The sequence below is a fragment of the Saccopteryx bilineata genome, chromosome 2 (assembly GCF_036850765.1).
Source record: "Saccopteryx bilineata isolate mSacBil1 chromosome 2, mSacBil1_pri_phased_curated, whole genome shotgun sequence".
In the NCBI taxonomy this organism is placed as follows: domain Eukaryota; kingdom Metazoa; phylum Chordata; class Mammalia; order Chiroptera; family Emballonuridae; genus Saccopteryx; species Saccopteryx bilineata.
Window position 1 is genome coordinate 340,208,978 of NC_089491.1, and position 27,756 is coordinate 340,236,733.

At 43.2% G+C, this 27,756-nt stretch overlaps 1 protein-coding gene across 1 annotated transcript in view; it reads right to left on the minus strand.

Moving 5' to 3' along the window:
- Positions 1 to 27,756, minus strand: part of DGKI (diacylglycerol kinase iota) — a 387,457-nt gene that overhangs the window by 237,810 nt on the left and 121,891 nt on the right. The window contains 1 exon segment of the mRNA XM_066262376.1: positions 18,346 to 18,441. Within this exon segment, the coding sequence (XP_066118473.1) occupies positions 18,346 to 18,441 (96 nt within the window).

The window sequence follows — 27,756 nt, forward strand, 5'->3', positions numbered from 1 at the left end:
GGGTCACCACAGACAGGCTGTGATTTTAGGGTGCCTGGAAAGCCTCCTTCCTTAACAAAAAACTCTTGCCCTGGTATGGCTCTGTGCCTGAGCTTGTGCTAGGTTTAAGTTCTATTGAGCACCAAGGACACAGTGAGGCTTCAGCAAAGTCACTGCAGATGGTGGGCAGGCCATCAAGCAGACTCAGGGACCCACGGGCACTTGCTGAAACCAGAATACCTCCTTCCCAGCCTGGGTTCTGCAGTGGGATTCCAAGTCAGAAATTTTTTTTTTAATTTAATTTATTTATTTTTCTTTTTTTTTGTATTTTTCTGAAGCTGGAAACGGGGAGAGACAGTCAGACAGACTCCCGCATGCGCCCGACCGGGATCCACCCGGCACACCCACCAGGGGGCAACGCTCTGCCCACCAGGGGGCGATGCTCTGCCCCTCCGGGGCGTCGCTCTGTTGCGACCAGAGCCACTCTAACACCTGGGGCAGAGGCCAAGGAGCCATCCCCAGCACCTGGGCCATCTTTGCTCCAATGGAGCCTGGGCTGCGGGAGGGGAAGAGAGAGACAGAGAGGAAGGAGAGGGGGAGGGGTGGAGAAGCAGATGGGTGCTTCTCCTGTGTGCCCTGGCCGGGAATCGAACCCGGGACTTCTGCACGCCAGGCCAACGCTCTACCGCTGAGCCAACCGGCCAGGGCCAACCAAGTCAGAAATTTTGAATAAGGGATCTGGGCCAGAACAGTTTGAGAACCAGCAGGTTCAGATATGTGATCTCTCTACTTATTAGTGGATTAGTAATACACGTTAATATCATTCATAGGGAGTAATTCAAGGGTAATGTTTTACAGATAATATACATGAAGTTGAAAAACTAATTTTATTTCAACAATATTGAATTTTAAAAGACCCTATGTTATGTAGTTCTGTGCCTTTCAAGGCAGAATAAATAATACATAATCTGAATTTTTCTTCATAAACACTGAAACATGATGCATTTTACTACCAAGAACACAGTCATTTTCTAGTTCCTGCCCTTCTATCAGACTAGATGTTCTTTCAACATCACTGTTCCTGTCTTTTGTCACCCTCAAATTCCTAATGGCACCTTCTAAACAGTCTGTAATCGGAGAAATAGATAATTAAGGTTTATAACCATATGTAAAATTAAGTGACTACATTAACTAAGTGAAGGCCTTAGGAGTTTTGGGGGGGGGGGGGTTTGTCCCCACAGTAGTAAAATACATGAATTTTAGTTCCTCAACTGATGGAAACTGTTCCAATGATTCAGATATCTTAACTGCAGACTTCCTGGCTTATGAATGTCTTTAAACTGGTTAAAGTTATTTGAAGTCATGCCTGACCAGGCGGTGGCACAATGGATAGAGTGTCGTACTGGGATTCAGAGGACCCAGGTTCAAAACCCCGAAGTTGCCAGCTTGAGTGTGGGCTCATCTGGTTTGAGCACAGCTCACCAGCTTGAGCCCAAGGTCGCTGGCTTGAGCAAGGGGTCATTTGCTCTTATGTACCCCTCTCCATCAAGGCACATACGAGAAAGCAATCAATGAACAACTAAGGTGCTGCAACAAAGAATTAATGCTTCTCATCTCTCTCCCTCCCTGTCTGTCTGTCCCTATCTGTCCTTCTCTCTCTGTAAAAAATAAATAAATAAATAAAATAAAAGTTATTTGAAGTCGCTATCTAATAAGCTACCAGGTGAAAACTGCTCAAAACATACAGAACTTTTGTGCTTGGCTATGTTCCTATTTTTATTTGCAAGATTAAAACTAAATACAAAGATAAAAATGCCAGAATCAAGATACTCTAAGTACTGCAAAAACTCATTTTTCTTAGAAAACTCTCAATGAAGCCAGCCATCCCTATACTAGAGAAAGTGATCAATCAAGAAAAGTCATGAAAATGAATTCAGCAGGTTGGTTGTTATTCTTCACATTGGGGCTTAGTTGTTATAGAAGCTAGCACAAAAAAATATAACCAATACATGTGGCCTGAAATCCCAAAATTCTATCCTCTCTTCTTGCTCTCTTATGGACACAAAGCTCAGTCTACAGGAGCACTCTGGTGGGAGGAGTGGACATGATGGACACAGACAAGGATGCCCTTTTTCTTTCCAAGGGGCTGGGGGAATAGGGTGCTCATGGAAGTGGAGGAGAGGAAGCTTCCTAAGCCTTCAGAGAGGCAGGAACTCGGTGCCCTTACAATGGGATTGGCTCTATGGGCAACATGACCTAGAATACTGTTGCTCTATAATTCAAGGTAAATGAAAACAAGAGTTCTTTGATTTATTTCAACATCCAATTAGAAGAAATGACAAGCATCCCTGGCCAGTTCTGCTTCTCTGGGGAGCCTGGGATGCAATCTGTAAATTGATATTAGGAAAAATGAAGAGTGACATTATCAGGATGTTCCATTAATGCAATTTCAGGGCTGAGGAACAGCCTCCATTGTCACTCACGGTGCCTTTTCTGTTCCTCAGGCAGAACACAGGACATTATGGACAAACCAGGAGGGTGGCCACCTGAGGCTCCACCACACCCCTAGTATGGCTCCTCATTGCATCAGTATCTCTGTAACAACAGGATTTCCTGATCCCAGTCCAAGGAGCACAGGGGCCCGACGTCCAGGAAGTGTGTGGGCCCAGGGGACCCTTGGGGATCTTCACAGAAGGTCTCTACCACATGGAGACCTCTCTGTGTTCCACGGCCCCAACCCACAGCCCGACTCCTGCTGGTCCATGATGGAGAGTAGGTCTTCCTTTGTCAAGACACCATGTGTTCATGCCATGTGACCTCTGGACAGACAAGAGCTTGCTGAGGGCTGCATCCCTCTGACATGGCCCCTCACACTACATACTAAATCATTCCTCAAGTCCCTTAGAATATCTGAAACAACAAGGAGCAGGAGGAACAAGAAGAGGTTCAGAGGGGGACTCACGTAAGCCAGCATACAAGAGCGCTCAGTTGTGTTCCAATATGCTTCAGTCCACATATATCACATCTGGAAACATGATGGAAACCTTACATCCTATGTAAGTGAATTTTCCATGATGCTGCAATGGCCTGTTAAACACTGACTTTTCCAAAGCATATTTCGGACATTTACTCAATAAATAATGTTGAAGCATCGCCATGTGTCTAAAGTAATGCCTAGTGCTGCACAGGAAGTCTCAAGGAAGGAGCATCTGTCCTTCCTGGGAGAAGCTGGTGAGCCACACAAGGAGAAGAGACAAGAGGAACTTGAAATAAACAGTCATTAACGAAAGAGGGTCTCACATGGCTAAATGCTAAATGAACAGTTCAGACAATAAGTGGTATAATTTACAGGAGGGTAAAACCGCAGAGGCTGAGTCAGTAAAAATGACCTAACAGAGAAAGCAAATTCTCAAACTGGACCTTAAAAGATGTTTACATTTGAGAAATTAAGGACACTCAAACAGGGAGATCTAGTCTCATTACACAGTAGGTATTGATGCTTCTTAAAATTAATGCTTATTAATGTGCTCTAAAAGGCACCCAGACATGGTCTGGTGTGTCTAAAGGGGCACAGTCCCTGGACTCACAGGTGTCCACTTGTATGCATTGTTGGGCACCAGGTTTGATGGGTGTGGAAGCTTCCATGTGTGCATCTGGTTGGGGGATTGGGTAGAGTAGGGTGTCCGGAGTCATGAAGAGTGGGGACACTGGCTGTTAAGAGCCAGAGGAGCTATGTCATTAGGGACTGCAAGAGAAATGGCCCACAGTGGAGTTCCAAGAAGATGGAGATTCCTCTGAGTGTTTCCATGTGGCTCTAATCCAACACCAACATGCTTGACCATGACAGGAGCTCAACAGATGTTCTGGAAGGAAGGGAGAAAGGGAGGGAGGAAAGGAAAAGAGACTCGCAGAGACTCTCCCCATGTCAGACCCCAACACAGCTCCAGCCTGAAGCACTCGTGGCTTTGGGATTGGAATCCAAACCCCCAGCAGAACACAGGCTTTCCCATATAGGCAATCCCAAAAGAGGTGAGGAGGCACCCTAAGAGTGTTTGAAGGATAGAAAGTCACTCTAAACAACAGAGGAAAATTAGGTAGCAGCTTCAACAACGCTTAGAGCTGAACAACTGATTTTAGGTATTTTGAGGGGGAACCCCAGAAATATCTAATGGGAAGGTTATTTTGCAGCAGGCTGTGTTCATAACTTGGCAGAACTAAGAACGGAGGTCTGCTGTTGCTGCTGATGTGATTCCACCTGTGTCTACAAGCTAATTAGATCTGGAATATTTATTTGGGTACCAGTTGCGGGGGTGAAGAAACATGCTGGACAGAACTAGGGCCAGCAAGTAGGCCAGCCTTGCCAAACAGAAGTCCTTGTTGGGTGATGCAGATTAGGTTAGAAAGATGAACAGGGGAAACATTAAATCCTTAAATCTAGGCTGAGAGAGAGAAATTTTAACCTAAGCAATGGGGCACTAATAGAGTTTTTTAGACTTTGTGGCCAAAAATAGTAATTTAATCCAGTGGCGGTCTGTACCACTAGCCTGCCTGAAAACAGAAGGCAAAGATAAGAGAAAATGAGATAAGTAATTTATTAATTCAGTCAATCAAAAAAAATACTGACTACCTATTAAGTACCAGGTACTGTTCCATGCATTGGGGATACACAATGGACAAAACATTCTTAATTTCTTTTTAATCTCATGAAGCTTACCTTCTGTTGGGAGAGACAGATAAAAAAACAAATAAAGGGGAAATCTACATGCTAACAGAAATAAGTGTTAAAAGAGAAAAATTAAAGAGAGCAGGGGGGATAGGGAGTTGAATCAGAAGTAGGGGAAAGTTAAAGTTGTAGGTAGGTTGGCCAAGAAAGGTCTCACTGAGAAGATACATTTTGGGAAACACCAAAGGAAGTGAGGAAGTCTGCCATGTAGATATCTGGGAGAACAGCGTTCCTGGCAAACAGAATACCAAGTACAAAGCCCAGAGACTTGAGGATCTTAGGAGGTTTGAGGAGTGAGGAAGAGGTCAGCATTGCTGGAGCGGAGTAGACTCAATGGAGATGAGACCAGACAATAATGGCAGGCCAGATCACACAGGGGCTTGCAGGCTGTGGTTAAGACATTGGCTTGTCCTCTGAAAGAGAATAGGTAAGGAGAGTCCACAGTAATAACTCACGTATCAAGAAATTATAGCCTGAACTGGAGTGACAAGAATGGAACAGAAAAACAAGGCAGTTGTATAAGAGTTGATTAACTGATAGGGCAGATCACTTCTTTCCAATCACCTGCAGGCCTCCCCTAAGGGGAACACAGATGTCACACACTGGGACCTTATACACCTTGGTCAGCTTGCTGCTTACTGGCACCGGCTGACTGCCCATCTCATGCTGGGTTATGATTGGGACTGCCTCTAAGTACTGCAATAAAACTCAATGTGCTCTTCAAACAGCATAGTTTGTTCTGTGCTAAGGAATACACTTCCTGAAGCAATATGTATAGAGAAGGGTTTGTGTTTCTAGAGTCACCTCCCAAGTCATCTCGGACACTCCTGTAGATCTAGAAGGGAAGTAGGACCCACCTGAGCCAAGGCTCAGAGGGTCGGGGCCACTGCTTCCCGAGAGACAGAGAGAGAAGAAGAAAAGTGTGATCTTGTCATCATTTGGATACAAATAAAAGCTTTCTAGTTCCCTGACAGCTTCTATCTTTCATTTGAAGAGCAAGAAAACCAAAATCTTACTGTAGGCAACTCAGGGAAGGGGACAGACTCTGCGAGCTGACTATGAGAACACCGAACACACAGGAACACCTCTCCCTGAAAATCAGCCAATCAGCACTCGCAGGAGAACCAGTTTGGCAAGACCCAAATAGCTGGAACCAGTGTTAAATTCAAAGCTGAAGTTCATGGCTGGTAAAGAATGACACCTGGTTGTGTTTGTCCATTAAGTTAGGATGGGAGAAAGCTGTGGTCTGAATGGCACAGGGTTCATTTGAAGGGGAGGGAAAAGTACATGTTTCTCAATCATTTACTTTTATATTAAAACTTGAACAAATCGTTCTCTGTAAGAGTGATTTCATAAGAGTGGCTTATGTTGGTGAATATTTTTTTTAATGAGAAGGTACAAGGATTCTCTAATGGACTTCCATAGAAATCTACATGCGAACGACAGACGTCTACATGGAACTCAATTGGGTAACTAGTGCATACCGCTACGATCGTTTGTAAATCTACACAAAATTCAGGTACAGTTGTCGATATAAAAAACAAATACGTATTGCAGCTGTTGCTTATGAAAAGTATGGGGATAGCCCAACCAATCTGATGACTGGAACAAGTTTAATGAAAAATTCCCAACACACTGCCGCTCTCAGAGTTGGGCTGTACAATGCTAAGACTTTCTATTGCATCGACTGGCCTGAGATTGCTACACTGCTTGGGACTTCCTTCTACCTCCTCCTTCCTAGCTATTATGCATTAAAAAAGGATTTCAGTCTAATGAACTCAGAGAAATACTCAAAAAGCCACAATTCTATTTCTCACTCCCGGCTCTCATTTTACCCAAGGACATCTCATCATTCTATAATTATTATCCTTGTCCCCGTACTTTGTCACTCCTATCTCTTGTTTCTGCTTTGTATTTCTTCTGACCCTTGTCTTTTCTCCCTCTTTCTTTTTTTGAATTCTCATTAGTTTCCCCTAAGCTTCCCAGCTTTGGCGCCAACTCCTATGACTATGGCCGGTCAATAGCTTTAACCTGATGATGTGGTGCCCTCCTGTCTTTGGCTCTGTCCAGCCCCTTTTGTGGCTGCTCCTCGCTCAATTTATACTCTCTTCAAAGTAATCTCACATCAAAGTTGAAGTGTTACAACATGTACAAACAATTTGTATAAATATGATCACAAGTAGACAGACACTTGTAAGTAGAAATTCACACAAGTAGAGCCCTACCCACACAAACATGAGTGTACTCACAAATTTGAAGCAGATAGTGACGAATGAAGATGGGCGGGACATATTACATAAGTCATAATGAAGATGACAGGAAATGATGTCTCAATGTTGTCTGAAGGATACTCTCTAGTTCTAAGTAGTATACAAGGACATCACAGAGATCTGAAGCTTAATGCGAACTAGAAACGCCAGAGTTTGCCTTTTAATCCTTGCTGGTGTAATAGACCATAGACACCATCTTACTTGTCATATGAATCCTAAAATGTTCTCATTATCAGTGTACTTTGTGGAAATAGATGGAATTGGTTTTTAAAGGTCACAGTTTAAGATCTCTAAATAATAATTACAGGCATTTGTTTTAATCTGGAAGACTGTATCTATAAGAAGCCACATCAAGCCGTGGTAAATTAGCTACTTTTTCATTGCCATTTCCTATATCCCAGGCTATTGGTGACATGATTAAGATAAAGCCTTCTAATCAATCCAGCCCAGGAAGACCAGTATTTCAGACATGGTTCACCCAAGTCTCTTACAATGTTATCTCCAACTGGCAATGTGGTTTTCACTCATATATACACACCTAGCCGTACCATTTACCCCAAGGACATGATGACCAGAGTCCAGGAGGCTAGCAGTATGATATATACATTATGTGCACTATAAATACAGCTCATGTCAACCACGCAAGGGGAGCACCAGACACCCACTTCACAGCTAAGGAGCTGAGACCCTATCAGATAAAGCAACTTGCCCCAGACAGGAGTGGAACCTAGGTCTTTCTGACGCAAAGCCATCTCTTACTATCTGACTACTTCTCTCCCATTTCCTTTATTAGTGATAGATTAGGGAAACAAGACTGATGATGACAGGTAAACATATTTGACATGATTGCTTTAGAAAAATCAATTTTCATTAGAGCCCCATGGGGATGAACTAACGGCAATCACACCATGACTGCCTGTGCCAAGAGTGGTAAACAGCTATCTACCTCAAAAACAATCCAATAAATGGCTGTCAGTGGGCACAACACTGGATGCACAGGGCTTTAGACTCCACAGTAGCCTGCCTCTTGAAAGTGTTGAATCTCCCTGTGAAGAGCCTTAAAAATAAGGCAGGAGGCTCTGGCCGGTTGGCTCAGCGGTAGAGCGTTGGCCTGGCGTGCGGGGGACCCGGGTTCGATTCCCAGCCAGGGCACATAGGAGAAGCGCCCATTTGCTTCTCCACCCCCCCCTTCCTCTCTGTCTCTCTCTTCCCTTCCCGCAGCCAAGGCTCCATTGGAGCAGAGATGGCCCGGGCGCTGGGGATGGCTCCTTGGCCTCTTCCCAGGCACTAGAGTGGCTCTGGTCACGGCAGAGTGACGCCCCGGAGGGGCAGAGCATCGCCCCCTGGTGGGCAGAGCGTCGCCCCTGGTGGGCGTGCCGGGTGGATCCCGGTCAGGCGCATGCGGGAGTCTGTCTGACTGTCTCTCCCCGTTTCCAGCTTCAGAAAAATACAAAAAATATAATAAAAAAAAATAATTAGGCAGGAAATCAAAACATCCTGGAGACTAAGTATAAATGGTACTTAAATGGCAGGAATGATCTGGTAACAGGTGTCTGTGTGTGTCTGTGTGTCTCCTTCAACAATTGCATCAGTAAATTCATTCATTCATTCCATGAAAAATGACAGTCACTGTTCTCAGGGCTGAGGATCCAGGTGAGTACATGATAGGCAGAGTCCATGAACTAAATAGAGCTCATGCTCTAGGGGTGAAGACAAGTGAGTAAGTGATATTGTTTTTAAATAATAGAAAAGAATACATGCTATAAAAGGATCAAGAGAATGGAGAAGGGGCACAGGGTCAAGGACAGCTGTACCCCCTCATAAGATCCACCCTTTCTCCTATTCAGTGAAAGAGGTGATGACAATGGACCCCCACATTTAATACTCTGGCACTGCCTTTCAGGTCTCAGTCTCTGACAATCCACTGCACCATAGTGACAAAATTTTATTGAGTGTTTGTAACTCGCCACACTGTTAATTGCTACATAGGCACCATTGCACTTAAGTTTCACAAGGACCATAAGAAGCAGGTATTTCCCCAATTTGTATAGGTGCAAAACTCAGGCTGGATGATTTTAAAACAGTGGCCATACAACAAGAAAAGTCTCAGAGCCTGGATCCAGAGTTGGGGCATCCTATTCCAAAGCCCACCCGGTACCTGCTGGACTGAAGACATCAGGGCAGCCTTCGCCGTTTCCTTGTGTCGCTTGGTCTACGAAGCAGGCAACACGTGTCAACCTGGGGGCCAGGAGTGGTTCTGGGTAACTGCTAATGCAAATAATGCTGGGGACTCTAAGCAAAAAGAATACTGCATCAATTCTGTTATTCTGAATCCCCAGCACTAAGAAACATTAGAAGAAGGGACATTTCCATACACCTGGGCATTGCCTAGGCGATATGCAAACCTGATTCAGATGCAAATGACTTTTACCAAATAACAGGACTGCTCCACACAAACATATGCCCATGTACAAACACAGCCTCAATCTAAAATTCTCCTCTAGGAATAAAATCACACACACACACACACACACACACACACACACCTTAATGAAAGTTTAGAATAAAGGCAAAAGAACTGTGCAAAGATACAGAAAAGTTATGAAGCTGGATGGTAATTAAGCATCTCTGACTTTTCTTCACCTTGAAGCACAAGTAAACAATGACCACCCAAAGGATTGTTGTTGGGCAGATAAAATATATATATTATGCTCACTTTGTTAAAGATGGCGCTGCCCATGTGGAAGCCGTCGCCCAGGATATATTAATGTGTGTTGGGGGTGGGCTGTGGGCAGGCAGGATCCTTGTAGCCTGGGGCTTGGTTTTAGGACTAAGCCTTTCCCACCCTTTTTGATGTGGGGTGGTACAATCCCATCATGCCCCAGATAAGTAACTTAGTATGATATTAGACACTTCCCTGTTTTGTATATTGGATTAAAGGTTTGGATTTCTACACTATAAAATGGGGGGCAGAACGGGAGCTTACTCTCTTGGTTCCTGAGATTAATATTAGAGGAGAGAGCAGAAAGGAGAGCAGAGAGAAGCCACGTGGAGGAGGCCAGAAGAAGCAGCCAAGATGGTGGTGTTGAGTGAGAAGCCAGTTTGTACAGAGTTTGTGCAGGGAGAAGGAAGGAGATGGGGAACAGAGGTAAATAACTCTGGTGAGCTAGAAACCTTTGATTCTAGGAAACTCGGATAAGTCAGTAGCTTTGTGAGCACTGAATGTGAGTGGGTTTTGGAGCCCTGTGTGTGTTTTTACTTGCCCGCTGGGTGCAAGCTAGGATTAAAGATGATGGCCCACCAGTTTTGGCTCCGTTGTTTCTTTACCGTCTGTCTGAATCCAGTGTGAACCTGCATGGGCCAGGCTGCTGTGATGGTGGCCCTGGCTACTGGCTTTACAGTTGTTATTGATCAACACTGGAAAGCCCTAGGGAAAAAATGCACTGCATGAACATTTCTCAGTTTTTCACTGAACACTGAGATCCCACAGATACTGAAAGATGCTCTGTGGGAAAAAATAATAAGATTCGATGACCCTCATCTCCTCCCAGAACAAAGGCAGGCAATCCTGCACACACGCCCTTCCCAGAGCTTTGTGATGCATATTTGTCTATTAAAGGTGTTCAGTGTTTTCTAAATCTATTTGATCACGAGTCTCTTTTAATGAACACTACACTATATTGTTTTGATATGAGCTTAACGTTCCCCATAACATGATTTGGTTTAAAAAAAAAAAAAAGAAAGTAGACTGTGCAAAGAGACAATGGTGCCACTGATCCGGAGCCACCCAGGAAGGAGTGACAGACCCTAAAGCTCCCTGGGCTCCGTGTCCTGTCACCACCTCTACTGCATAAAGCAGACGGAATCAGTATCATATCCTCCTCAGGTCGGCGGTCAGCACTCTGTCCAGTAGTTACAGCTGTAACAAGGATAGGTGTAATAGTAGCAATGGCTAGCATTTACTGAGGGCCTGCTGCATGCCAGACACAGTTCTAAGCATGCACTTGAACGACTGCATGAAAATGCTGGCCACCTGGCCAGACACGTACGGCAGCATCACTTGCGCCCATGGAATATGCAACTCCTTACACTCCTGTCCAGAGTCTAGGAGTCAGGAGCAGAGGGTCTGTCTGTGCAAATGCTTTTGCAAAATGATTTCTGTGGATGGCTTCGCTCTCCCTGAGTCATCTCAGCTCATTAGCTCCTCCGTGTCCTAATGGTGGGAGAGGCCCCTGGCAGAGAACGGCCTTGGCAGCAAGCAGAGATGGCATCTTCAAGGCTGGCACCCAAACAACTCAGAGAGCTGGCTGAGCTGCTCGGGCTTTACTGCCACGCTCGCGGGTCCCTCTGACAGCCCGCACCCTGCTCGGCCAAGCTGCCATCTGGGGGTGCAGGTCGTCAATCTGCCACGCTGGACGACCAGCATGTGAGGGGCAGCAAGTACGTGGTCCCGGGCCTTCTGAGGCTCAAGGCCAGTGCCCTGCAGTGCGCACCTGCAGCCCCCAGTGCGTGCATGGGCACGAGGCCCCCGCAGTGAGTGCTGGGCACTGACCCTCTCACCTGCATGCCCACAGCACACAGAGACACGCCAGCCAGCACCCGCACAGGACTCTCTAAAATTGATTTTAGAGAGGGGGGGAGTGAGGGCAGCAGAGAGAGGAAGAGAGGGAGGGACAGAGAAAGAGAAAGAGAGAGAAAGAAACCTCAATTTGTCATTCTGCTTATTTATGCATTCATTGGTTGATTTTTTGTGTGTGTGTGGTGACAGAGACAGAGAGAGTCAGAGAGAGAGACAGATAAGGACAGACAGACAGAAAGGGAGAGAGATGAGAAACATCAATTCTTTGTTGCGGCTCCTTGGTTGTTCATTGATTGCTTTCTCATATGTGCCTTGACGGGGTGGGGCACAGCAGACTGAGTGACCCCTTGCTCGAGCCAGTGACCTTGGGCTCAAGCTGGTGAGCATTGCTCAAATCAGATGAGCCCGCACTCAAGCTGGCGACCTCAGGGTCTCGAACCTGGGTCTTCCATGTCCCAATCCAACACTCTATCCACTGCACCACTGCCTGGTCAGGCTCATTGGTTGATTCTTGTATGTGTACTGACCGGGGATTAAACCCACAACCTTGGCATATTGGGACAATGTTCTCACCATCTGAGCTACGTGGTCAGGGCAATTTTTTTAAATAGCAAAAAGCTGAAAGTTCCCTTCAGTTAGGGCAGGGAGTTCGTGCCCTTGTACCCTTCTTACAAGTTTCTTCCAGGGACCCAGGGGCGCAGCCAGCATCCTTGTGAGCTGATCCTGTGGTGCCCGATTACAAGGATGAGCCTTCTGACCCACCAGTAAAAAGACAGGGCCTATGAGCTATTTTCTAGAATGGGTCACTTTGATTTGTCACACCCAGTTGGTCCCACCCATGACCTAGGGAAACCGCAGCTGTCACAGACAGCAGTGAAAGCACAGGTGATTCTCCGAGAGTCTTGGTGTCTGGGTTAGACAGAGCAATCCCAAACAAAAGGGCTCGCTGAAACCAAAGTCCGACCAAACCACTAAGTAGCTCATTTACTGTAATGCCATTGAAAGCAGGAAAAGGAGAGAAGGAGGGAGAGGACATTAACGCTTGTGAACTAAATTAATCCCTGTGCCCATTCTGAGAAGCAGATATAACCTTCATCATCTCTTAGACAAACCTGCAACTCAGGGAAGCAGGACAGAGCTAGGATCGTACCCAATCTCTCTGTCCCCAGGTCTGCTGGTTCCTCTCTGTCCACTCCCTCTCACTCCCACATGACACGGCCTCCCTGGTGCAATCCATTCAGGCACGTGGCAAGCAATGTTGGAAAACACCTTAGAATTAAGGTCAGGTGTTACAGGTGGGGTTGGTCATTTTTGCTAAACATTATTCACCAGGAAAAGATGAAAGCAAAACACAGGAACATAACACTAAGAAAAGCAAAAACAGTGTCCATTGGCCTACCCACCCAAAAGAAGGTGATGTATGCACCTTTAAAAATAGAGAGGAGGCCTGACCTGTGGTGGTGCAGTGGATAAAGCATTGACCTGGAACGCTGAGGTTGCCAGTTCAAAACCCTGCACTTGTCTGGTCAAGGCACATATAGGAGTTGATGCTTCCTGCTCCTCCCTCCTTTCTCTCCCTCTCACTCACTCTCACTATTTCTCTTCTCTAAAATGAATAAATAAAAAAACATTTTAAAAATAGAGAGGAAGTATCTGGTAAGAGCATCCTGGAGTCTGACAGTTCATTTTTTCTCTTACCCATCCTATGCACTCTCACTTGTCAGAAATAAGATTCACTGAGGTCAAGCTTAACAATACATTAGAAATGGAAGCAAAAAAAAAAAAAAAAAAAAAGGTGAAACCATATGTCCAAAGGTTACTGAGTACATAGCTAGAACAGCAGGATTCGAACCCAGGTCCATCTCACGCAAAGACCACCTCCTTACTCCTGCCCAGGTTGCCTATCTGTGTCTAGGCGCATCTAGACTGATGTGACTATGCTTGTGTATAGCCACATGTGATGTAGGCAAGTAAGTGTCTTAAGTGTAAAAAATAGGTGTGCACTGGAATGTGCTCTGTGGGTTATTACTGGAGGGGTGAGCCTCTTCGGGAACAAATACTGGATGAACATCTTTGTATATTCTATCAACAAAGCATGAGAACAATTTCTACCCACTACACTGTGAGGCTGTCAGTTACAGTTCACTGTCACCTTCAATGCTGTCTGAAGTTTCTGATACTGGGTCCTCAGCCCATAACACTTAACACAATAAATGAATGAACAAATGTCCATCCAAATAAATCTCACCAAGCAAGAGTGGCCCTTGTTGGAATTTTATTTAATCCCCTGCCCCCATAGTCCTGCTGGGAAACAGCCATCCTTCTGTTCCAATTTCCCTGTTTTTGAATCCCTTCCTCTTTTATAGAACAGAAAAAGAAACAGTTACTAATTTCGGTACTGTCACTGATTTGAAAATAACTTTAATCCCATTAAATAACAGCTCACAGACATTCCACCGTATGAAATGTTGTCACTAGAAGAGGAAGGATTGTAAAGGTCACTGGGTTCAGCACTGAGGTTTTGGAGTACACTCTCCTATGACAGTCTTCATGTCCTGTGATGTTGTTGTCTTCCCTTCAATGCCCTCCAATATCAGCCCCCAAATATCAATCACATGGCAGAAGGACGTTGTGGATTTGCAGGACAGCTCTGGTTTTAAATAGACTACGGTGATGTCCCCACAGGTTAGGGCATCGACAGGTGCGTCTCTGACCCTGAATGTTAAAGCAGCAGCTATTTTACCTGCAAATTATCTTAGTTTAGATAATACATTACATGGGCATGCTTCATAAGCACAGACATTTATAACACACACTCTGAGTTTTGGTTCAGAAAACATGGACACACACACACACATCCATCCTCATTCCCCTTCCTACCTACACATCCCTTTGGGGTGCTCATGTATGCCTCACGATGGCCTCCTCCTTACGAAGCTTGATTCCTGCCTCTGAGCTTGCTCATATTCCTCTCCCTGCCCGAAATGTTGCCCTTCTTCAACTCCACTTACATAAACGTTACCCATCTTTCAGAACTGTGCTCCAACCCCGTTTCCACGAAGCCGCCTCTGTCTACTCAACCCACACTGAATTGTCCCTTCTCTTCACTTGTCTGCCCATGACATTTGCTTTGCTAAAACAGGGGAAGGAGTCAAAGGCACTCTCAGTGTGGGTTCGCTCCTCCGCGCAGTGTTCTGCCTGCACTGCATTTAGAAGACTACAGGTAGCACCTAGGTATGGTAATTTGGTCCCTAGCTCAGCAAGTCAGCATTCTTCAAAGGTGGCTCATTGAAAGAAATGAGAACAGGCCTTGGCCTGGTGGCTCAGTGAATAGGGCTTTGTCCTGGTGCACTGAGGTCATGGGTCTGATCCCTGTTCAGGGCACATACGAGAAGCAAACAATGAGTGCACAACTCAGTGGAACGAGTTGATGCCTCTCTCTCTCTCTCTCTCTCTCTCTCTCTCAAATCAATGGAAAAATTAAAAAAGAAATGAAAATACAATTATTTATAAGTGCGCCTGACCTGTGGTGGCACAGTGGATAAAGCGTCAACCTGGAAACACTGAGGTTGCCGGTTCAAAACCCTGGCTTGCCTGGTCAAGGCACATATGGGAGTTGATGCTTCCTGCTCCTCCCCCTTCTCTCTCTCTCTCTCTCTCTCTCTCTCTTTCTCTCTCTCTCCCCCCCCAAAATGAATAATTAAAGAAAAATAAAATAAAAATTAAAAAATAATAAGTGCATTTTTTTCTTATAAAAATGTTCAATTCTAAGAAAGCTGCAAATAAAACACTCAAACCAGAGGCTCTCTTAGAGCCCTACCTGCCCAACCTCTTACCCAAAGCAGATGTGCAACCATCACCACCCACAGAATCAAAATGCCCATCCAACTTATTTGTAGACACGCCCTCTGAGGCCATCTCTCCAGGCACCTTGTTCCCTTCCTGGGCAGCTCTGATTGTTCCAGTTCTTTCTTATAATACACTATTTCTCAAAGTTATGTCTGTGAACCATCTGCACCATAACTATTTGAGGTGTTTGTTCAAATCACAGATTTTTCAAGTCCAATTCCAGGCACAGTGCATCAGCATTTGCAGAAAGGAGAAGAACAGTAACGCAGTGTTAAGAGGTTTACCAGATGACGTTTATTCTACTGGAGTGTGAGATCTGCCTGCCATTAAGCGAATTCTAGTGTTGAGAACTTAGTTCTGCCTTCCTAACAACAGACAGCAAAACACTGACTTCCCCTCTCTCCAGGCAGCTCTTCAAACACGAGAGGAGGTCCACACTCTCCTTTCCCTCTTCAGTACTCTTTTGCAACCCAGGTTATCTAACTCATCCTTCTACAAAACCCCCTACCCCAAACCCACTTAAACCACATTCCTCTGCATCTTCTCCTGCTTGCCAATGTCCCTCTCAAAATGTGATGCTCCAATCAGATAGAGAGTGCCAGATTTTTGATGCTTTACTATATACTGCCCATTTCGTGGAGTGTATCAATTTAGGCCCATGCCACCAAACAATGAGAGTATCTATTTTGGCTTAAACTAACCAGCAGTAGGTATTACTATTTTCCAAATCCCTGCTTAACTGAATAGGCACGATATTGATTCTCCACAGTTGTTTTAATTTGGGTGCCTTTGTTTATATTTTCATATATATATACATATATATATTAAATTGCTCCTGTTCTTTTTATTTTTTCCTTTTAATTCATTATGTCAACTACTATGGCAAATAAGTCCTCTTAATGCATTATATCAATTAATCCTCCAAACAACATTACCCTCAATTTATAGGTGAAGAAACTGAACCTTCAAGAACTTCTAACGAGGAAACACAGTTAGGTCTTCAGGTCCCTCACTGATTTATCCCTTCATTTAATCAATATTTTTCAGAGGCAACCTCTTCATCATCAAGACACTTTGGGAAGTCAGTTTAATAGAGCCAAGCGTTTTCGGGAGAAAATTTGGAGAAAGGTTCAACAGAACACTGGGAATTTCCACAACTCTATCACCTCCTTACATCTATCTAAAATTTCCTTTATTCTCCTTGCTGGTTTTCCTGGCCTATAGAAAACAGTGATCAAGTTATAATCACTGGGTAGCAATGCTAATTATTAATATAAGATTTAAGAAGATGTATGTATACGTTCAGATATTTGCCAAAAGAAGTGATATGTGGCTCACCTTAAAAGAGCACAAGAAGTCACAGGCAGTAGTTTGAAAATAAGACAGAACTCCCTAACAAATTACTGTCTATCCGTTGGCAGCAATATCAGTCAATAATATTTCAGAAGTATATACGCAAGTAAGATTGGCTTTCACTTTTTCCACTTTTTGTAATCAAGGCCAGTGTTGATGTCATTAACTAAGATAATGTTAATTCATTATTTATAAGGTTTTAGTCCAAATAGTTGAGCTTCTCTTGGTTTTGGTTAATTTAACCAAACTGCAAGCAATTACACTTTCATTAAAAACAGATACGCACAAAGTGGAAATGATATTTAAATCAACTGAATGTAAACCAGATTAAAAGAAATGTAGACAATTAAATACTGATCTGAGATGGAAGCAAAATTAAAAATAATTTCATTGTACTCCATGTTTCCACCGAGATGGTCGAGAACACCCAAAGGTCAAGAGTTCTCAAGGTCACACATGAGTGGTAACGTTGAGATGCAAACCCAAGTTCCTTGACTTTAAATTAAGAGTCTACAAATCTGGGCCTTTCAGTGACATTTAGTGATTCCCAACTTCAATAAAACAAACCCTGGTCTTCCAAAATTTTCATGAAGTTTTCCAAACAAAACCTATTAACTAGGCATCAAAAGAGTTAATGTAATTTTAAAGGTCTTAGTTTCCAGTTTTGTGATTCCAGGCAGCCTGAAAAAAGTTCTCAGGGGCTATATTTTTCTATAAGCCTTGATGGAAACTCCATTTCTTCCTTATTAGTTATTAATAAACATATTCACTTGTGATTCTAAGGTCCATCTTGCCCCAAATCTTTTTTTCACATAATAAACAAGCATAAGACAAAAAAACTATTACATCCATTAGGATGCCCATCTTCCAAGAAGGAACATTTTTTTCTTCTTTACTATTCCAATTTCTGATTACTCTGTTTTTGAACCCCTCATCTGAAGCCACATAAAAATTTAAGTTCACTTTCTTAACACTAAAATTTTAGCTCCTTACAACTTACTGCCTGGCAACCATGTTCCCTTCACAGAGTGTAAAGAGAATTTAACATTTAAACAGATTGTTCTAAATAGGAACTCAAAGTCAGTTTTAAAAAGCAAAGGATAGTCCGATGCAGTTGACTGTTGACTATTTATATGGTTCTCAGAATTTTACCCTGAAGAACTCAGTGTGAATTATTTGCTAGCCAATAGTCATGCCCACCACACTCCCCTGCAAAGAAGTCGCCCCTTCCACAGAGAACCTTCCTCTACAAATAGACCCACCCCTACATACGGAGACATTCCCTCATCCATAGTCTCCCTTTCTCCCGCCCAACACACAAACCCAAACCAACCCTGGGTGTTATCATAAGGCAGCACATGAATAACAAGGTCTGGCAGGCAGAGCCAAGCCTGAACACCATTCACCTTGACCCCTTGGAGGTCATGTTAATTGATACACTCTCTCTGTCAACTGTCTCACAAGGGACAAACTCTCCCAAATCTCTCCTTGGAAATTCAGGCACAGTGACCCCCACTGGCTTCAGACTGCACTTGGAGGGCTCCCCCGCCCCCCGTGAGGTTGGAGCCCAGACGTCAGAGGGGCACACTCACTGCAAATCTGACTTGGCAGTTTTCCTCGCCCAGGTAGCACAGGTCTCCCGACACGTTGGTTTCCAGCCACAGGTGCTCTCCATTCACTGCGTTCTCCTGGAAGGAAGAGACCCACCTGACTTCAGTTTCCTTAAAGGGGAAAGTACTCAAATTCTGATTTGGGATATAAGAAATTGAGTGAACCCAAGTAGTTTAAACACTTCTCATTTTACCCCTGAAAATACTGCTGGTGTTGGTCCTACCAAAATTCTAGAAACGGAAAAGGGTGTCGGAGAAAACTTTAAGCCAATAATGATAATAGAAATTAGGTCCATAGATGCTTTATACATAGACATGGTAATATTTGCTGAGCAAATTAGCTAAAAAGGAGGATAGTAATATTAAAGTATTTTAAGTAAACACTGAAAACACACCTAATCCTAATCCTAGTAATGGGTAAATTATAATTCTAAGCCACAGGTTTTTTGAAACCCAGTTTTAAGTTTAAAGTCACCGTGTACTCAAAGCCTAATAAATTTTTACTAATGCAAACATTTTGCCAGTGCAGTAGGGCTCCCCACTCCCACTGATTGTAAGTTTTTCAAATGAAAAAATTTCCCTGCTTCTAAAAATATTCAAATATTTCTGGTGGCAAACAGAGAACAGTCCAGAATAGGTCCAGACCCTAAAAGTTTTCACACAGTGATAGATGAGGATAATATTTGTAAAAAAAAATAAATAACTGAATAAATAGGCATTTCTTTGTTAGGTTTCCTAAAGAAATTGATCTCTACAAGTTATAATATTCCACGACTAAAAATGTACCATCCAACTTGAATGTCTAACCATTCACAAGATACAATCCTTTTATTCTTTAATTCATTCAATAAGCATTTTTTTTTACACCATGGGTACCAGGCACTGGGTTAGTGGGGTACTCCACAGAGTAAAATTTACCCGAGAATATGGACTAAACACATAATTGCAGCAGCAAATGCTAGGGAAGTCTAAACACAGCAAAAATTTTGCCAACTCTTTAAGAAACAGAACTGTAACATTCTTCAATGGGGAAATAGTCAAAAACCATTGGTAATACCAATCCTGGCATGCCAGAAATTAACTCCTTGATAGGGCAAGTAAGGTAGGGACAAGTAGGCCAGCCCAAGGAGTCAAACTTAGCAGTACATCACTTACACACTGAGCCGCTGTCACCCTGGGTCAGGGGTGTTTGCCCCCTGCACACTGCATCCCACCTTGCTGATAAACCTCATCAGAGTCAGACACAGCAGGACTAATGAGCTAACCTCACTCTTGAATGAGGATCTGATTGGAAATGCCAATCTTTGCAAGGGAAGAAGGAAAGACAAAGATGGAGGCTCTTGCCACAGCGGTTCTAACACATTTCACTGCTCATTAGACTGACTTGGGGAGTATTTAAGAATACCTGTGCACCCTTCCCGGAGAGTTCTTTTGAACTAAGCTGAAATGAAACCCCGATATCAGTTGTTTTCAAAGTTCTGGAGGTGACGATGAGCAGCAGAGTCTGAGACCCAATGACCCAGAAAACCCTGCCCTGCCTCTCCATAATTATTAGATAATAGATTCAAGAACTTGTCTATGATGGATCTGTTAGACTTGATACTTCTTGTCCCTTGTACCATCAACAGAGAAGAAGGTGAGAGAGGAGGAGAGAGGTGGCATAGGTAGCCAGCCCAGAGGGATTATCAGGAGAGACATGAAGCCATAGATACTCACTGAGTCAACTCAAAATTACCAAGGAGATCCCGGGAATAGGGAAAAGGAAACAAACTCATACAAGCCTTTCAAGAAGCAATATAATACATTAAAACAGAAATAAATTTACTGAGCAATCTCACTTTTGGAAACATACCCTAAGACAATAATCCTAATGAAAGAAAAACCTGTGCACATTAAGAGCTTCAGTTTCTCTCCTTGGTCTCTGCAGCCGACACTGCTAGCCATTCACCAACATCATTTTTCTTTCTTTCCTGAACAGCTAGACTTTATTACCCAGCCTCCCTGGCCATGTGACCAAGTTCTAACCAATGGAACAGGGCAGGAGTGGCGTGTACTAGTTTCAGACTTGGTCCATTAAAACCTCCCACATTTCTGCCTGCGTTGTTCCCATCCTGGATTACTGGACAGCCACTTGCTGGGATGACTTTAGAAGCCTTCTGATGAAATGTAAGAGCAACTCTCTGTCTGGGCCACTGAATAACTATGGGACAGGTTATTATAATCCCTACGTGGAACTGTCCAGGCTGTTACATAAATAAGAAGTAAACTTCTGTATTTAGCCATGTTTGGGTATTGTATTTATTCCAATCTAGTCTATCCTAGCTAACATAGGCCTCTTTCTACTCTCTGCTCATATTTTTGTCTGGATTTTCTTCATTATCTATATCCACCCCCAAGTTGTTTACGATACACAGAGCAGCATGTCTGATCTCTGAACCCTGTTTCCTCCTGCTCTGGACTCTGATTCTGACATTCTCTCTGATACTTGACACTGCTGTATAATGAATTCCTTGAAATCATAGCTATGGTCTGCTTCTCTCTTGTGCAGAATACTTAAAATGATTCCGTATTACTTATTAAATAAAATCCAAATTTAAGCAGACCTCCTAGACCTCCCATGAACGACATTGATCTGTGTCTCTTCACTTTCCTTCTTCACCTGCATACATTCCACCCCCTTGTCACTCTTCCCTAAATAGAGCCACACTTCCCCGTTTGTGTGTCGTGGTTTCTGTTCATTCCCTTCTCCCCACCCAGGAATGTCTTTCTTTCTTTTCTACACACCCATCTTGAAACACCATCTCAAATAGTACGCGACTCAGAGAATCCATCTATGCCAGACAAAAAGATACAGCTCTCCCATTTCTAAATGAAGATAACATCTCTTTTGTACTTGGGAGTGCTGAGGCAGGTCTCTATAGATACACCTGAGAACATCTCTCCTATTTTTAGCCTTTTCCTCAAAGTCCAAAAACTTCCCTCCTGAAATGATTTACTCAAATGATTTATTATGACTTAGCATATTTTCTGCCTTATATAATCTACTTAAAAATAGAGATCCACCTGTGTATCTAGATAGATAGACAGATGATAGGTAGGTAGGTAGATAAGATAGATTAGATGGATGGATGGATGGATGGATGGATGGATGGATGGATGGATGGATGGATGGATGAATGGATGGATGGATGGATTAGATAGGTAGGTAGATAGGTAGGTAGGTAGGTAGGTAGAGATGATAGAAATATGATAGATGATAGATAGATAGATAGATAGATAGATGATATAGAGTTTGATTCTTTGCTCTCAAGTTCTACTGAAGTCCTAGCAATAGTTCCAAGCAAACAGATAAAGGCTGAGAGGGGGGAGTGTCACAAACTGAGTAACACAGATGGAGTGCACTGACACCAGCAGCTAATAATTTACACTCAATGAAGATATCCTCTGTTTTAAAACAACAAGAAAATGATAAATATGAGTCCTATGTAAATGTTCCTACAAATACAGAAAGGAAAAGAGCCTTCAGGATCCTAACAGGTAAAATCTGTCTCAGATGGTTTGGATCTCCGCTGTCCAATAAGCAGATGGCTGATAATGTAGTTAGAGCACGGATGGAGATGTGCTGTCAGCATAAAATTCACAGCAGATTTTTAGGACTTCATGTGAACAAAAAAGAATGTAAATCATCTCACTGATCATTTTTATATTGATTGCCTGTTGAACTAGTAATATTTTTTATATATTTAGTTAAACAAAATATGGTGCTAAAATTCATTTTCCCTATTTCTATTCACTTTTTCACATTAAATGTGGCTAATAGAAAATTTAGAATTCCTTTCCACTTTATATATATTTCTACTGGATGGTGTGAGTTTAGTTAATCACTCACCAAGGGGCAGATCAGACCTGGATAGTTCTCACTGACCCGTGAAATTGTAGGATTGTATGGCTTTCCCTCCTGCAGCCACTGTGATTTCATTTAAAATTATCACAATTTTGGAAATTAAAGGACTGGTGAGAGTACATAAAACCACTTTAGAGCTCCCCCACTATTAACCTGGCTGCGAGTTCCCCGTGCTCTCGGCAATCTGATCTCTTGATTAACCTGACATTTTTGAAACAGGGACAGGAGCAGGAGAAACCATTGAGTGGCAGTCTCTATTAGTGATGACACCTAAACCCAAAGGTAAAAATGTTGAGGCCCGAGGCTTATAAAGAAGGCACAGACCTGCTGAAACTTGTCATTTGAGATGAGACTAAAATGAGTGGGCGTACACACACACACACACACACACAGACACACACACGCAACGCACACACACACCCCTGCCTCCTCCCGGCTTTTCATTCAAGGTTTCTAAAGATAACATGACCCAGTTTCATAACCCAGTTTAAAGCAATCCCACATGAAGGTTCTGTTTCCCTAATTTGTCCCTGAACCAAACAGTGAGGCGGTGCAGTGACCGTGTGACGTGTCTACCTGCCTGGGAGAATGCACGTCACTTCTCAGCACCATCAACCACAGGAGAGGAAAAGTGGTCTGCATCTAGGATCTGGCTTTGTTGGTGCCAAGGCTCTGTTTTCCTTAGCCCTCAGGACTGGAGGACACTTTCCAATAAGGGAAGACAAAGCTGAATTGAAATTGGGATGCTAGGTTTAAAATCAACATGCCCTTTCAGATCTGGGTGGCTTTTCCACCACTGTTTTTGGCATTGGTTTAGGCCAGTAGAACGGTCAAAAACAAACCATAAAACAGTGGAGGCAGCATAAGATCCACCTCCCATGCTCTCTGCTATAATGTTAAAACCAGGGAAGACATCTCTAAGTCCAGATGAAGTCACTCTCGCAAGAGCAGCATGTGACATTTAAGAGTAGACATACATTGTCTATGCAATAGACACACTTTCTAAATAGGCTAACTCACTCTACACTGGAAACTTGGATTCTAGCCCAGGAGATAAGATTTTTTTTTCTCCCTTTTGAGCATGATTGCCTTTCTAGAAATTTAGCTTGTTTTCCCCCAAACTGGCTGGGCTTGGCATGGTGTTCATGGAAGCAACCCCTGCAGGTTGCCACCATGAGGGTGAAGAGAGGATACAGATGGGAGGAATGAAAAGATCCAACAACTGGGTGTGTTTTAAGACTTCACACAATACATTGTATTGGGAAGGAAATTTAAAAGGGGTTACTTGGAATTAAAATAACATAAATTCATTTATTTCCTAAGCAGCTTTGGACTCACACCTCCCACACCTTTCAGGAGCTATAAACCATCTAAGAGCCCATCGACTCCCAGTGAAATCTTCCCTTCTTATTGATCGAGTAGAAAGGCTATGATCAATCAATTCCCTGACATCAGTCACCAGACAGCTATGAGGCCCCCGTGGACAGCTATACTTTACACTGTGAAGAATAAAGAGCACACAGAAAACACTGTCCCTCCCTTCAGGGAGTCTGAAATCCAACGAAGGTCTTAGAATAAGAAGACCAACTAAAAACAAACAAACACTGATCTGTTTCGAAGGTTTGTAAGACAGTGCACGATGGTAGAGGTATCGTGAGGAATCCTAGTAAAAAGTGAGTAAAATAAATAGCATCAGTTGGATTGAAAAGATGAGCATGGCCTGGCAGAGAGCAAGAGAGGAAATCTCTGGAGGATATAATTTCACATTGAGTGGGGCCAACTGTCTACTGTTGTCAACGGAAGACTGGAGACCGCTCTGATGTCTACATGAAGGGTTCAGACCCTGCCATGCATGAAGGGGAAGGCCTGTGCACAGTCAGCGAGAGTGCACGTGAGCAAAGAGTCATCAAGGAATGAAATGACGCAAGGCAGAAAATCCAGCAGGTCACGCTAAACCATCTGGGTCGATCAGAGCAGGACAAGAAGCTTCGGACTCTGGGGAGCAGACTAAAAATAAGAGACTATATATCCCTAAGTAGGAAAACACAAAAATGAAAATGGGATACGTGAAGGAAACTATTAAATTCATGTACTCAAAACATAGAAACTGACTCCTACAACAGTATACTCATCACCAAAACTCACAAGGCTGGCGACAGTCTGAGCTCCTTGAGTCAGGGCTCACCTGTGTCTCAGGCAGCCCCCTGGCAGGCCATTCCTCAAAGCCCTTTGCAAAGGGAAATTGAGGAAATGATTGTGCCCCTCCTGGAGACCAGCATACACTGGAGTCAGAACAGGGCCCTTTTGGGATTCTATAATTAGCAGAAACGTGAGGATTCAGATCCTAATTCCAGGGTCACCCTAATCTGTCTCGCAACTTCAGAGGTACTATGAACCACTTCTGTCTCTGTTTTCTTACTGGTGAAAGGAGCAGAGGAGAGGTGACACATTCCAGGGGGTCACAGTTATAGGCCTTTGAGATGACCTTCTTCCCCTGAACCAAAGGGTAATAGAGGAAAGAGAATTTAACTCGAGAGTCAGGGGGAGGGGACTCTTGTCAGCCTGCTCCACTCCTGTTCTGCCAGAAGCATAACTAGCACTATTGGGACCTGTCATCCTCATTAACACCAAGAAATTGGCAAACTCTCCATTTTATTTTTTAAATTCTTGCCATTCTCCTCCTCATCATCTGGGAGACTTTTAAGACACTCCAAGCCAAATTAATGCTTAATAAATAGCAGCGGATAAACAAACACATTAAGTCCAGAAGAGTGGGTTGACAGAGGGAGATAAACCACAGGGAGCAGACGGGCAGGGATACAGAAATGGCAGAGACAGGTCAAACCAGAGGACCAGTCTCATACTTACACAGACCACAGAAAACCCTGGTGTAGCTCCTTGCAGAGATGTGCAAACTAAAGTGACGTAAATGGAATGGGTGAAAACAACACTCATTAGGAAAAGTAAAAAATTTTCAAGTAAAAGCAAGTCAAGTCTTAGCAAAAGAATATACAATGGGGTGAGGCAGTCTCTTCAATAAATGTGGTTGGGAAAACTGGTCAGACACATGCAGAAAACTGTGAAATTGAACCACTCTCTAACACCATAAACAAAAATAAACTCAAAATGAATTAAAGACTTACATGTAAGACCTGAAACCATAAAACTCCTAGAAGAAAACACAGGCACTAAACTTTTTGACATTGTTCTTCATATTTTTTTTGGATATATCTTTCCAGACAAGGGCAACAAAAAGCAAAGATAAACAAATGAGATGATCATCAAACTCAAAATTTTTGCTCAGTGAAGGAAACCATCAACAAGATATCTGCAAATGATAAATCCAATAACCAAAATGTATAAGGAGCACATAGAACTCAACATCAAAAAGTCACTCAAATATCTCTAACAATCCTCTCTTCTGAGAAAAACATTTCACATGATTGTAGTTAGAAATTGTAGGGTTGGTCACTGTTTGGCTTCTGTTTTCTAACAGTGATATTAGTCCACAATTATGTTTCTTTTTTTCAGAGTCACATCTTAAAACTCCTTACACAGCATTTCTCTAAATAAGCCTTCAGACCAGGCGTTCAGTTTCCCTCCATTGTTAAAATTCCAAAACTGTTTTCTGCCACTGTGATTAACGCCACAGGCCACATGACAGGATAGGGCACCCATGAAGAAGAGAGGGGAACAAAGAACCATTACGCATGAACCCCATCTTAGTTCCTAGTCACTTCTCCCCTCTGATATGCTGCAGCTTCCCACCAGCGGCCCATAATACCATTTTGATGAAATACTAGAGTACATACCTCTCTATGGGATTCAGAATATAATATGTACAATCAAGCTTTGGCTCAAGCAGGACACTTCTTTTTAAAAGCATTTCTAATGACTATTTCCAACATCAAACAGGGATGGAGTGTCCTTCCCCACAGTCACATGGTGCCCTATGTACCCCTCCATTCTAGGTGTCACCACCCTGTATTTTACTTGTTGATTTCTTTTCTTCCCACTGCGCTTCTAAGCTTCTTAAAGACAGAAACATCTTCCTCATCTCAGAATTCCAAAAAACGAACACAAGTTCTAGGACAAAGTAAGTACTCAAATGTGTGATGAGTTAATAAATTCATCAAATATTTTATTTCTAGATAAATAATTCTGCAGGCTGCACAATTTACAAAGAACCATCACATTTGCAACCACATTTGATCCTAACAACACCCATGAAGTTCCCCTTAGGAGGGGTCATAGTTGTCCCTATCTATAGATGAGAACACCTAGGCTGACAGAATCAAGTGTCTTAACTAATGTCACTCAAGGAGCAGAAAAAGGACTTAATGAAAGTTTCTATCTAAATAATTTAAACCCTCATTAGAATCTTGCATCTCAAATAGAAAATTACTTGGCACATCATGAATATTAAATTAACATTTTGGGTCCCTCACGCCCATCATTGATCCATACATGTCCTTTGTGATTTTTGTGTGTGTGTGTGTGTGACAGAGACAGAGACAGGAACAGACAGGGACAGACAGGCAGGCAGGGAGAGGGATGAGAAGCATCAATTCTGTTGTGGCTCCTTAGTCTCCTTAGTTGTTCATTGATTGCTTTCTCATATGTGCCTTGACTGGAGGGCTATAGCAGAACAAGTGACCCCTTCCTTGCTCAAGCCAGTGACCTTGGACTCAAGCCAGTGACCTTGGGCTCAAGTTAGCGACCTTGAATTGCAAGCCAGCTACCTTTGGGCTCGTGCCAGCAACCATGGGGCCATGTCTATGATACCATGCTCAAGCCAGTGACCCCATGCTCAAGCTGGTGAGCCTGTGCTCAAGCCAAATGAGTCCGCGCTCAAGCCAGCAACCTCAGAGTTTTGAACCTGGGTCTTCCACATCCCAGTCCGATGCTCTATCTACTGCGCCACTGCCTGGTCATGCATCCTTTGTGATTTTATCCGTTTGTTTACATGTAATCACTGGCGTAAATATCTCCTTTGCCCGATTATGGTTAAGAGTTTCTTAAATAACTGTCCTGGGATAAAGGAAAACTTCAGGATAGAAACATTCTTTCTAAACACAACTCAATGCACTCAGGTTTGTACCTGAGCATTCTCAGGACTGATAGAAAACAAGATTAATAAGTGTGTGCTTGGGAGAGAGAAATATTGTAATATCAAAGGACATTAAATCATGGCATATGTGCTAAAAAGAATTGATTTAACTTAATCTGAAAACTCTTCTCTTTTCCCCCACCCTGCCATGTTCTTGGTTATGGGAAGAGAACATGAATTTCCCACTGTCAGCTCAACTACAGATGCTAAACAAGCTTCATCATCAAGAGAAGATGGCTAGAATTTTAGAGCAGCCCTCCTCTCCCTTCCTGCTGTTCCTCACATTTCTGTAGGAAGCAACGAAGCCTCTCAATGCACAGAGATGTCTTCTGCCAAGAACTCGACACACTTATGAAGACTCTCAATAAATGTGTTCTAA